Source organism: Pan paniscus, chromosome 19, assembly GCF_029289425.2.
Source record: "Pan paniscus chromosome 19, NHGRI_mPanPan1-v2.0_pri, whole genome shotgun sequence".
NCBI lineage: Eukaryota > Metazoa > Chordata > Mammalia > Primates > Hominidae > Pan > Pan paniscus.
The window spans coordinates 24166852-24186620 of NC_073268.2; the positions used below are offsets into that span (position 1 = coordinate 24166852).

At 39.4% G+C, this 19769-nt stretch overlaps 2 protein-coding genes across 4 annotated transcripts; both read left to right on the forward strand.

The window, feature by feature from the left end:
* The first annotated feature begins 1754 nt into the window (after positions 1 to 1754).
* KRT27 (keratin 27) lies at positions 1755 to 8937 on the forward strand. Of its 2 annotated transcripts, none has more exons than XM_003831409.5 (8): positions 1755 to 3699; positions 4480 to 4562; positions 5289 to 5445; positions 5885 to 6046; positions 6119 to 6244; positions 8013 to 8230; positions 8443 to 8492; positions 8607 to 8937. In XM_003831409.5, the coding sequence occupies exons 1-8, from the start codon at positions 3256 to 3258 to the stop codon at positions 8744 to 8746; spliced, it is 1380 nt and encodes a 459-aa protein (XP_003831457.1). In that variant the 5' UTR covers positions 1755 to 3255; the 3' UTR covers positions 8747 to 8937. The 2 variants fall into 2 exon arrangements, with proteins under 2 accessions (XP_003831457.1, XP_008955004.1); XM_008956756.4 differs by having other exon boundaries at positions 8013 to 8242; positions 8607 to 8798.
* Positions 8938 to 9965: 1028 nt separating this feature from the next.
* KRT26 (keratin 26) lies at positions 9966 to 19498 on the forward strand. Of its 2 annotated transcripts, none has more exons than XM_003831412.5 (8): positions 9966 to 14060; positions 14497 to 14579; positions 15327 to 15483; positions 15614 to 15775; positions 15857 to 15982; positions 16640 to 16857; positions 18083 to 18150; positions 19070 to 19498. In XM_003831412.5, exons 1-8 carry the CDS (start codon positions 13620 to 13622, stop codon positions 19219 to 19221), a joined length of 1407 nt encoding a protein of 468 aa, XP_003831460.1. In that variant the 5' UTR covers positions 9966 to 13619; the 3' UTR covers positions 19222 to 19498. The 2 variants fall into 2 exon arrangements, with proteins under 2 accessions (XP_003831460.1, XP_034799251.1); XM_034943360.3 differs by having other exon boundaries at positions 13620 to 14060; positions 18089 to 18150; positions 19070 to 19295.
* Positions 19499 to 19769: the final 271 nt, after the last annotated feature.

The window sequence follows — 19769 nt, forward strand, 5'->3', positions numbered from 1 at the left end:
TTCTGATTGATCCATGTAGGTTACAGCCTATTGTTTGGTTCAGGTGGCATAAACTGGAAGCTATGAAAGTCCCAAAGTTAAGCAGATGTGCACATTTTCTGGGAACTCAGAGTAAATATGTGACCTGTAGTCAGCAAATGGTTGCTTGGTTTTAATTTGAATTTAGGCCCAGTTAGCTGCTCAGGACTAATCTTAAGAGGCTGGCTCTTTACGCCAGGCACGGTGGCTCACACCTGTAATCCCAGCACTTTGGGAGGCCGAGGCTGGCGGATCTCTTGAGGTCAGGCATTCGAGACCAGTCTGGCCAACATGGTGAAACCCCATCTCTGCTAAAAATACAAAAATTAGCCAGGCATGGTGGCATGTGCTTGTAATCCCAGCTACTTGGGAGGCTGAGGCAGGAGAATTACCTGAACCTGGGAGGTGGAGGTTGCAGTGAGCCAAGATCGCGCCAGTGCACTCGAGCCTGGGTGACAGAGCAAGACTCAGTCTCAAAAAAAAAAAAAAAAAAAAAAAAAACAGAGAGAGAGAGAGACTGGCTCTTTCAAGGCTCACATACTTATCTTTTTATCTTTTTGTTCTAATTTTGGGGAGTTTTTTTTTTTAATTTATTTTCCAATTCATCTATTGAAGTTTTCTTTTGGGACTTAGTTTTTAATTCTAAGAGGTCTTTTATGTGCTTCCTGTTCAATTTTAATGATGTTCTATCCATGTTTTAAATATACAGTATTTTTGTTACTTCTGAAAGTAATAATTATAGGTAGTTTCTTTTTAAAGTTTTCTTCAACGTTCTTCATTATCTCTGTTTCCCCTGAGTGCTATTTTTTGTTTGTTTGAGTCTCTGTCTTTCTTGTTGGAGTGTTTTTCAATGTATCGTGATATTTTAAATTATGTTCGTTTTGAGTAAGACCTTAAACATTTGAAAGCTTTGTGTGAAGTGTCTGTGTTTCCTTCCAGAGTGGTTGTATGGTGAGCTCCCTTTTTGTGGAGAACACTCAAACAATTCTATCTGGAGGTATTTTCTCTGAGATTCTTCAGCTTCCTCAGAGAGACCCAACAATTTGGGCTGGCTACATAATTTACAAGGCCCAGTGCAAAATGAAAATGTGAGGTCTCCTGTTGAAAAGTCAGAAAAAAAGTTCAGTTAGAAATATTAAAATAGGTCCAGCGCGGTGGCTCAAGTCTATAATCCCAACACTTTGGGAGACCAAGGTGGGTGGTCTGAGGTCAGGAGTTTGAGACCAGCCTGGCCAACATGGTGAAACCCCGTCTCTACTAAAAATACAAAAATTAGCCGGGCATGGTGGCAGGCACCTGTAATCCCACCTACTTGGGAGGCTGAGGCAGGAGAATCACTTGAACTCGGGAGGCAGAGGTTGCAGTGAGCCGAGATGGCACCACTGCACTCCAGCCTGGGCGACAGAGTGAGACTCCATCTCAAAAAAAAAAAAAAAAAGAAATACTAAAATATAAATCTTTTTCTTCTAAAAAGTCTTATTATTTATAACATGTAATGAGGTTACGGGTACACATATATAACAGCATAAACTACAAACAGCAAAGAAATAATGTTTTGGTGTCCTAATTTTATGTAAAACAATAAACCATAATACTTTAATAATGTATTAAATTGATTGACAAATCTTTCTGGCTTTTTTTCCGCAAGCTCATTTATTAAGTCATGAAAATTTATATTTTTGCCAACTTCATTTTCAATCTAGGTAATTGAAAGTGATGTCAATCATTCTTGGCAAATGCAAGATCTCAAATGATTTGTTATAATTTTTAGTCTGAAGAAGAAAACCAGGTGGAAAGAATAACATGAACAAAGGCAAAGAGATGGGAAAGAGGGAAGTAGTAAAACAGAACGGACAAGTCAGTGTGGGAAAATTTACATTAAGACAGTGAGGTGGCTCCTGCCTATAATCCCAGCACTTTGGGAGGCCAAGGTGGGAGGATCTGTCGAGCCCAGGCATTCAAGACCAGCCTGGACAACATGGCAAACCCCAACTCTACAAAAAAATACACAGATTAGCCAGGCATAGTGGCGTGTACCTGTAGTCCCAGATATTTGGTAGGCTGAGGTGGGAGGATCACTTGAGCCTGGGAGGTTGAGGCTGCAGTGAGCTGTGATCATGTCACTGCACTCTGGCCTGGGTGACAAAACGAGACCCTGTCAAAAAAAAAAAAAAGAGAGAGTCGTAAATACCAAGCACAAAACTATAAGAAATGACAAAGGTAGGGCACAGGAGCTGTAAGTGGAAGAGAAAAGGGGAGCAACATGAGATGTAGAAAATTTCTCAGAAAGCAACTGTCTGAAACTCGATCAGACTCATCAGACTGAGGTTGTCAGTATTGAATGTAACCAAGAGGGTATAGGGGAAAAAATAAAAGAAATGATGATTAGAGATGTGCAGTGATGTCTGAGAGGTTAATTTCAGTAAAATAGCGGGACCACAATTCAGAAATAAGTTAAGAGGTGAAAAGTACAAGAAGCAATGCAGAAAAGTGCTATGGAAATGGACAGCCAATAGAAGGAATGCAGAAATATGAGCAATCTAGAGACAGAAAGTGAATATAGAGACCACAGTCTAGACCCTTCACTTTACAGATGTGGAAACTGAGGCCCGAGGAGGTGACCAATTCCTTTACTTAACCTGGTTAGCAATGGAACTTAGACAGAAAACCAGTACAGATGAAATGGTAATTCAGGAAGGATAAGGATCAAAGGAACACTTTCTGTCTCCAAAGAAGATTCCCTTTAATGCCTCAGTTTTCCTTTAGGACCTCCCCTCCTTCTTCTGATACTATGATACTTCATTGCTGAAGAAAATGCAATGCTGATTTGAGCAAGGGAAAGAGAAATCTGTCTATCATACTTTTTTATTCTTATAGGTATTATGCATTCCTGAAGCCTGGAAGACAGGAAGAGTTACTCATACTAAATTTGAAATGCATCACTATAATAATCCTGATAATACTCCACCCTGTCCAACTCCAGAGATAACAAATAACCCCACAATAACTATCCACCTACAGAAATGGACACAGTATGGTAAAGCCATTCATTAAAAAAAAAAAAATCACCCCATTATGGATAATTCACAATGAGCTGGCAAACATCATTTGGCTATGAGCAAAGCTCATCAAGAAACACCCTAATAATGTGTATATAAAGGCAAACCAAGCTGTTTGAGTAGGCCGTTCACCATCAGAGCATCACCGCAGAAACAAAGGCTCCAGCCTCCGGACACCATGTCTGTGCGCTTTTCTTCTACCTCCAGGAGACTTGGCTCTTGCGGGGGCACTGGCTCTGTGAGGCTCTCTAGTGGGGGAGCAGGCTTTGGGGCTGGAAACACATGCGGTGTGCCAGGCATTGGAAGTGGCTTCTCTTGTGCTTTTGGGGGCAGCTCATCTGCAGGAGGCTATGGCGGAGGTCTGGGCGGGGGAAGTGCTTCCTGTGCTGCCTTCACAGGGAATGAGCACGGCCTCCTCTCTGGCAATGAGAAGGTGACCATGCAGAACCTCAACGACCGCTTGGCCTCCTACCTGGAGAATGTTCGAGCCCTAGAGGAGGCCAACGCTGACTTGGAGCAGAAGATCAAGGGGTGGTATGAGAAATTTGGACCTGGTTCTTGCCGTGGCCTTGATCATGATTACAGCAGATATTTCCCAATTATTGACGAACTTAAGAACCAGGTAAGAAACGCCATGGCGTGAGTGTTAGCACTCCTGAGAGTGTTTAGCCACTCACAGATGCACAAATGTATAAGCTATCACAATAACAGGGCTTTGCCCTCAGCTTCTAAATTTTAGGAGTTCATTTTCAATATTAAAAATAATTTCTAATAAATTCTACTATTTGAACATGGCACGTCCATCATGTAGTATTAGGTATATGCTTTTGGTAATATTAAAATATCAAAAGCTGTCCAGTGTCTCCAGTTATATATTTATAGGCTTTCCCATAGAAAGAGCTTTTTTTAATGCTTGGGGTGGGAAATAAAAGAGACCATACCCGGCCAGGCACAGTGGTTCATGCCTGTAATCCCAGCACTTTGGGAGGCCAAGGCAGGTGGATCACTTGAGATTAGGGGTTCAAGACCAGCCTGGCCAACATGGTGAAACCCTGTTTCTACTAAAACTACAAAAATTAGCCGAGCATGGTGGCACATGCCTGTAATCCCAGCTACTTGGGAGGCTGAGGCAGGAGAATCACTTGAATCTGGGAGGTGGAGGTTGCAGTGAGCCCAGATCGTGCCACTGCACTCCAGCCTGGGCAACAGAGCGAGACTCGGTCTCAAAATAAAAGACAGAGAGAGAGACCATACTTAAATTACCCATCTTCAAAAGAATCGTCTGATTATTAGAGACAGATGCCAGAAATATTACTATAATTTCATGGGTAATTTTATTTCAAGGAACTTTGAAATGCATCTTAAATATTTCCTCAATCTTAACTAACTTTTCATTTGTCAGATAATTTCTGCAACTACCAGTAATGCCCATGTTGTCCTGCAAAATGATAATGCAAGACTAACAGCTGATGACTTCAGACTAAAGTAAGTAGAGCTGAAGATAAACAGGAAAAAAACTTGTCTAAGCATTTTTTCTCCTTTATTCTTCTAAGTTATTTGACGTTGTCTCAAGCCTTTGTTCTTGTTTATTCATGTATTTGTTTTAAACAAAATGCCTGTTAGAATGAGTAACTAGCTGAGCAACAAATTTTACTTGGGAAATTTCGGGACTAACAAAAACGAGTGTCAAAGTCACATGAGAAAGAATTTTGGCTATTCCCATTCTCTTGCTTCAATGAAATGTATTTATTGCATGATAGATGACCTAACTGAAATGTGTTTTTTTAATTTATTTATTTATTTATTTATTTACTTTTTGGAGACGGAGTCTCGCTCTGTCGCCCAGGCTGGAGTGCAGTGGCGCAATCTCGGCTCACTGCAAGCTCCGCCTGCTAGGTTCACGCCATTCTCCCGCCTCAGCCTCCCGAGTAGCTGGGACTACAGGCGCCCACCACCGCGCCCGGCTAATTTTTTGTATTTTTTAATAGAGACGGGGTTTCACCGTGATCTCGATCTCCTGACCTCGTGATCCGCCCGCCTCTGCCTCCCAAAGTGCTGGGATTACAGGCGTGAGCCACCGCGCCCGGCCTGAAGTTTTAAGTATTATCTTAGTAGTTTTACCTCAAAGCTTAGTCTGAGTTGTATGATGATCTAAAAAGTGATGTGCCATGTCTAATGACTAATGATGACACTTCCAAATACTTTTCTAAGGTTTGAAAACGAGCTAGCGCTTCACCAGAGCGTGGAGGCGGACATCAATGGTTTGCGAAGAGTCCTGGATGAGCTGACCTTGTGCAGAACGGACCTGGAGATCCAGCTGGAAACTCTCAGTGAGGAGCTCGCTTACCTCAAGAAGAATCATGAGGAGGTAGAAGCTCCACCCGGCTGGCTCTCACAATCGCCTCCCTACCAAATTTTAAAACTAATTTCAGATGATAAATATAATGTCTTAAATTAACATTCAAGAAGGAACCTGTCAGTTTCTCCATAAGGCTTAGATTGTTTGAGACGCTTCTATTCATTCTTCTCAAAAGAAACAAACCTCCCAAAAAGTTTCTAACCCTATAGATCTTGTCCATCTGACTCCTTTAAAAATATTCAGGCCGGAAGCAGTGGCTCATGCCTATAACCCCAACACTGTAGGAGACCCAGAATGGAGGATCGCTTGAGGCCAGGAGTTCGAGGCTGCAGTGAGCCATAATTGCCACCACTGCATTTCAGCCTAGGCATCAGAGCGAGACCCTAACTCAAAAAATGCAATAAATAAAATATTCAGATCCTAATTCCGTTAAACAAATATCTTTCAGGAAATGAAAGCTCTTCAGTGCGCGGCTGGAGGCAACGTGAACGTGGAGATGAACGCGGCCCCCGGGGTAGACCTCACGGTTCTGCTGAACAATATGCGAGCTGAGTACGAAGCCCTCGCAGAGCAGAATCGCAGGGACGCGGAGGCCTGGTTCAACGAGAAGGTAAAACCACGCTTGGGTGCGCCCGGGCGCGGACTCAGCCCCAGCGCCCTAACGCGGCCCCTGCCGTTCCAGAGCGCCTCACTGCAGCAGCAGATCTCTGACGACGCTGGCGCCACCACCTCAGCCCGGAATGAGCTTACCGAGATGAAACGCACTCTTCAAACCCTTGAGATTGAACTTCAGTCCCTCTTAGCAACGGTAAGCGAAAAGTTACAAAACAGATTTGCTTTAGAAATTGAGAAAAAAATAATCGAAGAGAATTTTCTTCCAACATAATTACATATTTTAGTTTTTAACCATTAATTACAGTGCTTGACATAAGACACATTTGCATTTTGCACGACAATCCTCTTTGCCTACAAAGTATAGCTGGATGCCAATAATTATGAAATATTAGAAATTAGCAAATACAGTCAAGATACTGGAAAAAGAAAATCGTTTTGACTTTGAATCTTCTATCATAAGTCAAAATATCAAAAACCACTCATATGTGGAGGCTAAAAAAGTTGATCTCAGAAGTAGAGAGTGGGATAAGTGCTTACTAGAGCCTGGGAAGGGGATGGGGGGATAGGAAGAGGTTGGTTAAAGGATACAAAATTACAGAGAAATAGGAAGAATCAGTTCAAGTGTTCTATAGTACTGTAGAATGACTACAGTTAAGAATAATTTATTCTATAATTTCTAATAGTTCAAGGAGAGGATTTTGAATGTTCCCAACACACACAAAAAAGATAAATGTTTGGGACCATGGATATGCTAACTGCCCTGATTCTATCACTACACATTGTGTGTTTTGAAATATAATTATGGAACCCCATAAATATATACAATTCTTATGTGTCCATTTAAAAAAAAAGAAAAAAAAATCCTACTGCTTAAAGAAAGCAAAAATACATTTGCACCACTCCTAGCTTCATCTAGCATTCCTTTTGGCCACTCAATTAAGAGCACTTACAAGTTCCTTTGTAAGTGGCATAGACAGAGGAAAAGTCAAGGCATGAAGGCTGACTATAAAACTAAACATGTGTAATGATAATCATAACTGCTTTCATTAAGGGTTTGCCCAGCACTTCCGCCCACATGTGAGTCCACAACAACCCCGGGGCATGGGCAGGGCAGACGTTATAACTCATGTCATTATTTCCAAAAGAGGACTCTGAGATTCGAAGAAGTTAAGCAATTCCCACAGTCCCACAGTTGGGTATGAAGGAATCCAGAAGTTCTCTCCAAATTTTCTAACTCCCAAGTCTATACTTTTCCCACTATGGCTAGTAAACCACCAGAGTTTATCCACAGATGAGGCTATGAATGTATATAAAATCAAGACTTTATATAAAAAATACTTGCAGGTGAAAGGATAAGACACTCTCATCTTCATTCCATGTAAAATTGCAGTGAGTGTTCCCTCTGTGTATATCTGTAAACCCATTCAGATTCACAAGCCAATGAATTGAACTACTGTATTTAAAGTCTAAGAAGGTAATTATTTTCTGTGGTTTATTCTACTCATGGAACGTTTATGCGGTTTACTGCAGGATGACTTTTTAATAGAAGAGCTACAATCCTCATGAGACAAGACTGTCACATGGCTAGAAATGAGTAGCAAAGTATAGGTGGACTTCTAGTTGTGGGTAAAGTAGCAAATTGTGCCAAACTCTAGAAGCACAGGCTATATTGGTGCAGGGGAGGGATCTTTCAGTCTGTGCCCTATGAAGAGACAATTTCATCTTTTTTAGCACACCTGGGCATCTGAGGGACATTCAGCACCAGCTGTGTCATTCTCAAATAGAAAAGTAGTAGGACATTTAATAAAGGCAACAATTAATATTGAACAAGTGGAATCTTTTGGGTAAATATAATTATTTGCATGATGTAAGGATAATTCTCTTAATTATCTCTTAAATGCTTTGGTTTATTCTAAAACACCGTGACCTTTTCTATTAAACCATGTCTTACCAAACTACAGAAACACTCCCTGGAGTGCTCCTTGACAGAGACCGAGAGTAACTACTGTGCACAGCTGGCACAGATCCAGGCTCAGATCGGGGCCCTGGAGGAGCAGCTGCACCAGGTCAGAACCGAGACCGAGGGCCAGAAGCTCGAGTATGAGCAGCTCCTTGACATCAAGGTCCACCTGGAAAAAGAAATTGAGACCTACTGCCTCCTGATAGATGGAGAAGATGGGTCAGTATTGCCGCCATTGAGAAAACAATTCATTTTTAAGGTTACTAAAGATGATTTGAAATCAAGTACAAAATATCTATGATCTAGATCACGCATAGATAATACTCTTTTAGTTTTATTTCAGAATGCAGTGAATTCCCACCTTAAATCATTATTTTTCAGTTTCCTCAGTAAAACAGAATAATTAATATAAGCGCTCTATACTTTTACAGCTCCTGTTCTAAATCAAAAGGCTATGGAGGCCCAGGAAATCAAACAAAAGGTAAACAAAAGCTGTGTTAGGCATTCAGTGTTTATTTGTATGTGTTTCAAATGATGTTTTATTTCCTATTTATGAATTTGATAAATTCTAAACAGTTTATATGTGGCATTTTAGATTCATCTAAAACCACCATTGTCAAAACAGTTGTTGAAGAGATAGATCCTCGTGGCAAAGTTCTCTCATCCAGAGTTCACACCGTGGAAGAGAAATCCACCAAAGTCAACAACAAGAATGAACAGAGGGTGTCTTCCTGAACTCCAGTCTCTGAGACAGAATGGCCCCCAAATTAAAATACCAAAATGAAGCTAGTTTCCTAAATAAGGGTCCCCTTATTTTTCTGCTTTTCTTCCAATGAATTAAGACAAGTTATTTTTAGAATAGTACCATTTCTTTGGCTTTTTCTCTATGGTGGTGTTTCAATAAAAGTTCTTCCTGTTGCAAGTCATCTTCCCTGGTTCTGGCCAATCTTTGCATTTTAGATATACCCTCCCAAATGGGAGCTGAATTTTGTCTTTAATTTCTTCTGTTTAATTCAACAGTCTTCACAAGTTGGAAGTAAGTTTAATGTGAAAACTAGTTGGAGTCTTTTTGACTTCTCTGTAAAATTTTGTCTCCTTTGTCTCAGTACGAAAAGTACTTACTGAGAACACACTATGTGCCAGATAACGAGGATAAAACAGTTAATAAGATCCAGTGCCTGAAGTCAATGTGCTCATAGATGTAGAAATAAGAAACTGAAGAATCAGAAACAAACTTAAACATAAAGGAAAGGCTATAAGTAGTGATATTTGAAGGTAGAAGGGGAAAAAGAGAGCTGTGAGGACAAGGGTAAGAGGAGAATTCCAGCAGGCATCTAATTCATAATCTTGATCACTCCACCATAACGGTAGGAATTCACAAGTTCTCTCCTTCGTTTTTGCCATCCAAGACTGCAGAGCCATGTGGCTCTCAAGTCAAAGGTAACTTTTAGTGCAATAATTTCAGCACCTACCATTAATGAATCTATTTCAAGGCTGGGAGTGGGAGGAGGTTAAACTCAGCAGAAAACCCTCCAGAGGTTTATTTGTGGGTGAGAGACTTGGCTCCCCCTCACCAATCCCGTAACAGAAACAGCCTGTTTTTCTCTGGAACCAGTGTCCTATTATTGAACTCTGTAGAATTGGCTCAGCACAGTTGAAACACAGTCACTTTCAAGGTGTCTTTCCTCCTCTTTTTCCCACACGCATGTAATAATACCTAAGCGAATGTAAGGCAGATACCCTCTCACTTAACTTTTTAATTAACCAGTCCTCACATCATATACCCTCATATCAAAATTAGGAAAAGGAAACATCCTACCACGTAAGAGTTGAAAAGTTACATTCACGCAAAAACCTGTGCACAGATGTTTATAACAGCTTTATTCGTAATTGCCAAAACTTGGAAGCAACCAAGATGTCCTCTTGGTTGACGAATGGATAAATAACTGTGGTACCTCTAGACAACAAAATATTATTTAGTGCTAAAAAGCTATGAGCTATCAAGCCATGAAAAGACACAGAGGAACCTTAAATGTGTATTACTAAGTGAAAGAAGCCAATCTGAAAAGGCTACATACTGTATGACCCCAACTATATGACATTCTGTACAAGGCGAAACTATGGAGATAGTAAAAAGATAATTGGCTGCCAGAAATTGGAGGGGAGGGATGCACAGGCAGAACACAGAGGATTTTTAAGGCTGTGAAAATACTCTGGATAATATCATAAGAACGGATACGTGTCATTATACATTTTCCAAACCCGTAGAATGTACAACACTAAGAGTAAACGGTAATACTAAAAAGTCTTTAATTTTTTTTTTTTTTGAGACAGTCTCGCTCTGTCGCCCAGGCTGGAGTGCAGTGGCGCCATCTTGGCCCACTGCAAGCTCCGCCTCCTGGGTTCAAGCCATTCTCCTGCCTTAGCCTCTCGAGTAGCTGGGACTACAGGCGCCTGCCATCACGCCCGTCTAATTTTTTTGTATTTTCAGTAGAGACGGGGTTTCACCGTGTTAGCCAGGATGGTCTCGATTTCCTGACCTCGTGATCCACCTGCCTCGGCCTCCCAAAGTGCTGGGATTACAGGCGTGAGCCACTGAATACTTAGCTCAGATTTCACAGTATTTGAAACGCCTGACCACCAACTCACCATAACTCAGGAAATAAATTCTTTCTGCTAAAACCAGGCCGATATTTAAAACCTTTAAATATGACTTCCAGGAAAGAGTCAATAATAGTTGATAACCAGCACTTACTAGGTGCTAGACTGTTCTAAGCATCATTTATTCCTCACAACAACCCTATGAGGTAGGTACTGTTATCGTCCTCGTTTTACAGATAAGGAAACTGAGGCAGACACTGGTTGAGTAATTTGCCCAAGATCACACAGTAATAACATGAAGTGCTGAAATACGTAAACCACACAGAATAGCTCAGATTCTGGTGCTTCACCACGACATAATACCATGCTAGTGAGAACTTTATGACTCCACCTTCCCTGTAACAAGAGAAGGGATAAAGAAACTGCGTGCATGCTCACTCCAGTCGGTCTGAGATTAGCAGAGACATCAGTATCTCCTTCTTCCCAAAACAAACCAGGGAAGCCACTTTGTGGGCGGACATAGTATACCAGAATCTGATTCTCAGGAAAAAAAAAACAAAAAACAAAACCAAAAATTAGGAATCTAGTGACAAAACAAACCTCATTCAAGTTCAAGAAAAATGGTTATCTAACAGAAATATAGAATGTGAATTTTAAACAACAGCGTACTTGAAACTAAACAATAAATGTATCAGGGGAAAATTAGCATATGATCATTAGAATAAGATAATGTAATGAAAAACTTTATCCTGAAATAAGGAGACAGCAACACTGCATAAAGCTTAATTCGATTCATTTTGAATATCTAAAATACGTATGCACATCATGTAATGTTCTACTACCTAGTAGATTATCAAGAAATGATCTATTATGTACATCCATTCTTGCCATGGATAAAATAATCAATCCCGGGGAAGAAATGTATAGACTGAAGTGGTCCAGAGAATTTGTTAAATCTATCTCCACTTCCAGAAAGAACTAGAGCATACCTAAATTTTTAAAATAAGTATTAGTTTAGGGGAAAATCTATGATTAAAATAATTTAAAAGACCTACTCACATGAGTAAATAGGCGACAACATTTCAAGAAGGAGTTAAGCATCATATATTCCAGTCCTGCTTTGATATAGAAATGCTTTGTAATCTGTGTGGCCACTTAGCTTCAGAGACAACTCATCTCCAAAATAGTCCTAATAATATGTGTTTAACTTGTTTCACAAAAGATAATTTGTATTTATAAAGTATCTAGAGATAAATAGATTATGTTAATAATACTTTGAAATCTCATAATAACTCACCTAAGAAACTCAAGCCTTATAAATCATTAAACTGACAATATTCTCTGTTTTTCTTGTTTTATTTCTGGGAAAAATGAGCAAAAGATTAAAAATTTGATCAGGTCACAACAAAATCAGTAAAAAGTCTCTAAACAGGAACTGTATCTAGGTTATCATGCACTGTTCTAAACATAAGCTGATGGTCCAGTTATAGCTCTGTATTTATTATTTATTTTTAAATATTTTTGATTTAGAAAATCCATGCAGTCCACTAAATGTTCCATACGATTTAGTGACAATAATGTTGGATGTTTTCCAAAGGATTCACTATCCACAACATTGAAAAATATCATTCGGAAGAAAATTACTGTTTCAAAACTAAACCCATAATTAGTTAACCAATCAATTTGTATCATTATAGGTGATAGAGACCCGACCCTGTCTGACATGTCCACTTTATTATAATAATTTAAATAATTAACATTTAAAAATGTTTGTGCCTTTCAAACTGCCTTATCGTCATTCATGATTGGAACTGCTCAACATTCATTTGAGACTCTTTGATGCTATTATTTTCATTTGCCCAGTAGGGAAATGATCCAAGCCTGGATAACTTCCCAAGAGCATCAAGGCAAGAGAATAAAGAGTACTTCCCTGTGACAACTTATCTTCTCTCTAGGGTACTATAAGTACTGGTTTTCTAGGTAATGATGAAAACACCTCCCTCCTTATATATTTTACTCCTTGCTAATCAATATGATGCTCACTTCTCAAAATAATTCCTAATGTCTTAAATACATACATTTAAACTAAAAGACAGTAAACACTATTTAGGGGTAGGGAAGTGAACAATTTGGAGACTGTTAGTTGAATTGATGTCTTGCTCCTGGACCAAACCAAGAAATCTCAATCGAATTAATTCTCCACCATCATCACATATTCATGAATTATATTGAAATTAACAATAAGCAGGACTGCAGGATTTCTATTACTTCAGTTTTCAATTCAAGAAATGGTAGATTTCTTTTAAAATCTCCCACTACCGAAAGATCAATAGATGCTGAGATTTTCTGGTTTCGATAAGAAGGAAAACACACACCCAGACACCCAGGGCAGTGGCTCACACCTGTAATGCTGGCCACAGGAGGCTGAGCTGGGTGCTGAGGCTGAGGATCACTGGAGGCCAGGAGTTCGAGACTAGCCTGGGAAACATAGCGAGACCACATCTCTTTAAAAAAAGGAAAAAAGAAAAAGAAATGAAAGGAAGAAAGGAAGCACTCAATGAAGTGGGAATACTAGAAATACTCTATGAGCGTTAACAGGACACAAGTAGGAGACATTTCTCATTGGAATTATTAATTCTTTGTTATATGTGGCAGGGGGAGAATCTAGATTCTATTAATATTCCAGTGGCCAAAAAGATGCACATTTAGTCATATTTAATTTTGGCCTTTGAGGCTATGATTTAGTTTTACTTCACCTGGCACCATTTTTATATATAAAAAATATCCTTGGGGCACCTTTCCACCTACAGACTGGACGCTGTTAAAAATCACCCAATTGTGAAAAACAACAATTAGGATGCAAGTAAATTTTATTACAGACTGGCATAGTCAAGACTGAAATGACCCAGTGAATACTATAAAAGGCCAAGGGAGCTAACAAGTGTGGAAGGTGAACCCTGGCTTTGCTCCTCTTTCTGGGAAGGGGTTGCCCGGCTGTGCTGCCACCATGTCTTTTCGACTTTCTGGTGGATCCAGGAGGATCTGCTCGCGAACTGGGTCTGGTAGGCTGTCCGGTGGAGGAACAGGCTTCATGGCTGGGAATGTGTGTGTTGGATCGGGAGCAGGAAGCAGCTTTTCTTGTACTCTTGGGGGCATCTCTTCTGGAGGAAGCTTCTGCAATAGTGGTGGAGGGTTGGGAAGTGGTGCCTGTGCTGGTTTTCTTGGCAATGAGCACAGCCTCCTCTCTGGGAATGAAAAGGTGACCATGCAGAATCTCAACGACCGCCTGGCATCCTACCTGGACCATGTGCATGCTCTAGAGGAGGCCAACGCAGACCTGGAGCAGAAGATCAAGGGCTGGTACGAGAAATGTGAGCCTGGCTCTTCCCGGGAACACGATCATGACTATAGCAGATACTTCTCAGTCATAGAAGATCTTAAAAGGCAGGTAAGAAATAGGGATTTGCATACTTTTACTGCAGACTCTGTGTGTTGATAATTTAAAGAAGAGAAAATATAAAATGTGCCTGACAAATTTATGTGATATAAGATTTGTTCACTCTGTATTTCCAGTGCTAAGCACAGTACCTGGCAATAAAATCTTGTAGAATTAAATAATGAAAAAGAAATCATTTCAAAACAGATATAGTCACTTCGTTTTTCATATATTTAGCTCATACCATTTGATCAAAAGTAGTAAAAGTATCTATGTGGCTCTTAAGCTCTGGATGCTTATTATCTGAAGAAAATCCAGATTTCTTTAACATAGAAAAAAGATACTAAAACAGATGTTTGACAGATTAAGAAGATATAAAATCACACTGAAGTCTGGAGCCTCCTTTGACTTTTGGTAATTAACATTTTTCACAATCTTCCCTATTTAGATTATTTCTGCGACCATCTGCAATGCCAGCATTGTTCTACAAAATGACAATGCCAGACTGACCGCTGATGACTTCAGGCTGAAGTAGGTGAAAACAAACTGATTAATTAAATTAATAAAAGTTAAAATATTACAATTGGATTAAGGAATATATATTTTGCTTTGAAAACCAAAATGTTTTTCTAAAGCCAGACTAGATCAATAAAGAAATTGAATTAAATAAGCCGTTATAAAAAGAGCTATCATGGTTGGATGCAGTAGCTCATGCCTGTAATCCCAGCACCTTGGGAGGCTGAGGCAGGCAGATCACTTGAGGTCAGGAGTTTGAGACCAGCCTGGCCAATGTGGCAAGACCCCGTCTCTACTAAAAGTACACACAAAAAAAGATAGTCAGGCATGGTGGCTCACTCCTGTAATCCCAGCTACTTGGGAGGCTGAGACATGAGAATCACTTGAACCCGGAAGGTGGAGGTTGCAGTGAGCTGAGATGGGGCCACTGCACTTCAGCCTGGGTGACAGAGTGAGACTGTCTCAAAAACAAACAACAACAAAAAAGAGCAATCACATATTTTTTAAAATCTAAAATCTAGCAATATTTTATTTAATTGTTAAGCACATTGGATGACAAAAATCAGCTCTGAAGAAATAACATCCCCAAAATACAATTCATGAATTGTTAGGTATCTCAAACCATTTTAGCAGTTTGCCATTGCAAGAAGCTTCAGAAGTATGTACAGAACATCATATCTTTCAGCATACGAAATATCTTAAAAAGTTGTGCTTTGCACCTGCCTACGATGACAACTCTCAGGTGCCTTACTAATCTTTCAGGTATGAAAATGAGCTGGCTCTGCACCACAGTGTTGAGGCCGACACCAATGGTCTTCGCAGAGTGTTGGATGAACTGACCCTTTGTACAACCGACCTGGAGATACAGTGTGAAACCCTCAGTGAGGAATTGACCTACCTCAAAAAAAGTCATGAGGAGGTAAGGAAGCCTGCAGAGTGGCTTCATACAGTGTCTAATTTCCTTCTTGAAGTCCACTGTTCATTTCGTAGCAGGGCATGAACATCAATCAAAATCCTCCACTGAGGATGAATACCGATCCCTTTTCTAGGAAATGGAAGTCTTGCAATATACAGCTGGGGGGAACGTGAACGTGGAGATGAATGCAACCCCAGGAGTGGACCTAACTGTCCTGTTGAACAACATGAGGGCTGAGTATGAGGACTTGGCTGAGCAGAACCGCAAAGATGCTGAAGCCTGGTTCAATGAGAGGGTAGGTCTATGGCAAATTACAAAGGGCTTGCTCAGGAGACAATCAGGCCAGTCACTAACCCTTTCGACAATTACACTTCAGAGTGCAACGCTGCAACAACAGATTTCCGATCATGAGGGAGCAGCCACAGCAGCCAGAAATGAGCTGACCGAAATAAAACGCAATCTGCAAACCCTGGAAATAGAACTTCAGTCCCTCATGGCTGTGGTACGTAGGAATCGCCATTGAATTGAATATATGTGTGAATATGTATAAGTCAATACAGATATAAAAATACATATAACACCAAGTACGTATAACCATTTACATATGACTAAAAGTATAAAATATATTAAATATCAAGAATTCTGTCCCTAAACTCACCAATTCCAAAACTTGAAAAATGCCTTTTTACAATAGAGGAATTTTTTTAAATCTTGCAAATGTTGATTTTCAATTGAAAATATTCAGACCTTATACAAATAATTATTTCTACCTTGAGAATATTTAAAATATGACCATGCCGGCCAAGCACAGTGGCTCACACCTGTAATCCCAGCACTTTGGGAGGCCACGGCAGGTGGATAACTTGAGGTCAGAAATTCAAGACCAGCCAGGCCAACATGGTGAAACCCCATCTCTACTAAAAATATAAAAATTAGCTGGGCGTGGTGGCATGTACCTGTAATCCCACATACTCAGGAGGCTAAGGCAGGAGAATCACTTGAACATAGGAAGAGAGGCTGCAGTGAGCCAAGATCATGCCACTGCACTCAGCCTGGGTGACAGAGCAAGACACAGTCTCAAAAAAATAAATAAAATAATATAAGATGACCATGCCATTTCTCTTTTACACATTCAAGCTTCACTTTGCTTTTCTTTCAGAAACATTCCTATGAATGCTCCTTGGCTGAGACTGAAGGAAATTACTGCAATCAACTCCAGCAAATTCAGGATCAGATAGGGGTGATGGAGGAACAACTGCAACAGATTCGAACAGAAACAGAAGGCCAGAAGCTGGAGTATGAACAGCTTCTTGATGTAAAAATATTTTTAGAAAAAGAAATTGAAATTTATTGCAACTTACTAGATGGAGAAGAAAGGTAAAGATTAACTTGCAAAAAAAAAAAAAAACCCTCACATTAACTAGGTTTTCCCACAGTATAGGTATGCCAATATTGCATCCTAGAATTTCCTACTCTGGAGATCATACATATTTATCCTCAGGAATGTATATTATTGCAGCCAAGTGAAATTAAAACATGCAGAAATTTGAAAATCAAATTTCTAAGTATGCAAAATATTTGTATGTATAATATATAAAGGACATTTAAATATAGAATATTTAACAATTCCAGTACTCCAATTCAAGGGGAAAATTGCTTTCTGTGATTTCGTGTGTAAGCACATTTCTTATAAATAACTCACTCTCTTTTCTTATCACTTCACTAGTTACCCCACATGTACCTTGTATTAAAGATGAGCAATGAAGATATAGGAAGAATGAATTGGAGAGGCACCATAGTTTCTTAGTCAATAGCAACAGCCCTGGAATTGCAGCCCTGGCTGTGAATCAAATACTGGGTGAATTAAGAGCACATGGTTTAACCTTTTCAAATGCAGTTTCCTCGTTGGTGAAATTGTGATAAAGCCAAAACCATACTTGTAACAAGTCTTAACTATAATGTCTCACTACATAGGTAAAGAGCTCATGACAGTGGCATACACAGAAAAGGTATTTGGTAATCACTGCCTATTACTAAATGCTTGCCCATGGCCGCATAGTGAGGAGGTAACGTCTTGCACCCTCCAAGGCCCATCAGCCCTCTGCAGCCTATTCTCACAGGAACCCAACAGTGATTGCTCCCTCCTCAGAACAAAGCACTCATTACACCACTCACTTTTCACTTAATTTACAGCACTTTTCATGTTATAGGTAACTTTTTGCATGTGTACACTTTATTTCCAACTGTAAAAACTGTGTCTTGGTTCTATATTTTCTGCAGCACCTAGCCCAGCAACACCTTCTTCATGGTAGGCACTCCAAACACATTCACTGGCCAGTTGATTGAAAAGTCAGAGTGAGAAATATTGCTAGATGAAAGAGGTAATTTCTGGTCATGAGAAAATTTCTATTCATAAACATCCATTTAATCTCTTCTTTCACTATGTTGAAGTCATGAAAAGCTTATTAATGTCCTTTAAATATATAAGGAATTTGAATCTTATTGAAACTAGAATTCCAAAACTCTTATTTCCAATTTAGAGGTATTTATAAGCTCACTAAGGAAAGAAAAAAAATGCAATAATTTACTCTTCTCTTCACAGAAAAAGCAAATCCACATGTTACAAATCAAAAGGATACAGGCCTGTGAATTCTGGAAATCAAGCCAAAGGTATAGATAGATTTTTTTTACCTGGTATAACTCCTTAAACTCCATCAATTGTGTTAACTAAGTTACTTATTTTTTAACTAAATAAAATTTGTTTTTAAGTTTACTTCTGGTGAATAAAGGGATGAGGGGTCATTATGATAGTTATTAATATTTGTATTTTATATTCCTGTAGATCAACAGATGTGGTCAAATTATGAAATTACTGAAATGAGGAATTAATCCCACAACATATTTCTTACCTGGAATGTATTATCTTTCATAGTTTCAATACTTTGATAAAAGAGCTACTTTATCTTAAACCAGAAAAATAGGGCAAGTTGGTATTTAAAAGAAGAGAACATTACTTGCAGCCAGCCTTTACTGCCTGATACTTAGATTGTTTTAATCCATGTTTCATTTATGTTTTCAAATGCCCATTGCTCTAAAAGCAGTGGCAAATATAAAAGAGATAGTCCAGGCTCTTGCTAAACACTGACTTCAAGCACAGTATTATATATCAATTTACTGCAAACTTGCAAAAAACATTTTTAAAAAGCAAACATTTTTTAAAAGGTGCAGTGGCTCATGCTTGTAATCCCAGCACTTTGGGAGGCCAAGGCAGGTGGATCATTTGAGGTCAAGAGTTCGAGACCAGCCTGGTCAACATAGTGAAACTCCATCTCTACTAAGAATACAAAAATTAGCCAGGCATTGTGGCAGGCATCTGTAATCCCAGCTACTCGGGAGACTGAGGCAGAAGAATCTCTTGAACCCGGGAAGCAGAGGCTGCAGTGAGCCGAGATCGTGCCACTGCACTCCAGCCTGGGTGACAGAGCGAGACTCCTTCTCAAAAAAACAAACAAACAAAAAGCATACCTATTATGGCTACTTTTCAACCTGTTAAAAAATGACCACTAATGTTTTATTTATTTTATTTTAGACTCAACAGAAGAAACTATTGTTAAAACAGTGGTTGAGGAACTGGATCAAATTGGCAATCTCCTTTCACTGAGAGTCCACTCGGTTGAAGAAAAGTCTTCTAAAATAAGCAACATTACAGTAGAGCAACGAGTACCTTCTAAAGCACCATAATGAGGAAAAAGTTATTTGGAAAGAAAGAAAGAAAGAGAGAGAGAGAGAGAGAAAGAAAGAAAGGCTGCCTTTGCAAAAATCCTACTGGTCAAATAACCTAAGGAAATTATTCATTTCTGTTCTTAAAAGGGCTAGAATTTGTTCTCCTTCTCTTCCTTTTCTCATGTTCTATGCATGTAATCTTTTTCCAGAGTAGAAAAATCCTGCTCTGTCCCTAATTTTTGTTTTTATTTTGGGGGCCTTTTTTGACATTTCATTAAAAATTCTTCTATTGCAAGTTATTTTTTTAATATCTGATTCTTTTTAATTTCTAAAGTTGATCCCAATGTGGCAATACTAAGGACCTGCTAATAAAATAATGTGTTTCATTTCATAGTCACAGTTACCTCAATTAATAACAGAATAAGGTGGAAAGAGCACCAGCCCTAATGTCTGGTCCCAAATCTGTCCCTGATTGACTATGTAAATAAGTTGATCTTCTTGGGTTTGAGTGTCTATGGACATAAAAGAAGAAGATAATACCCACTGATCACTAGGACTTGTTTACC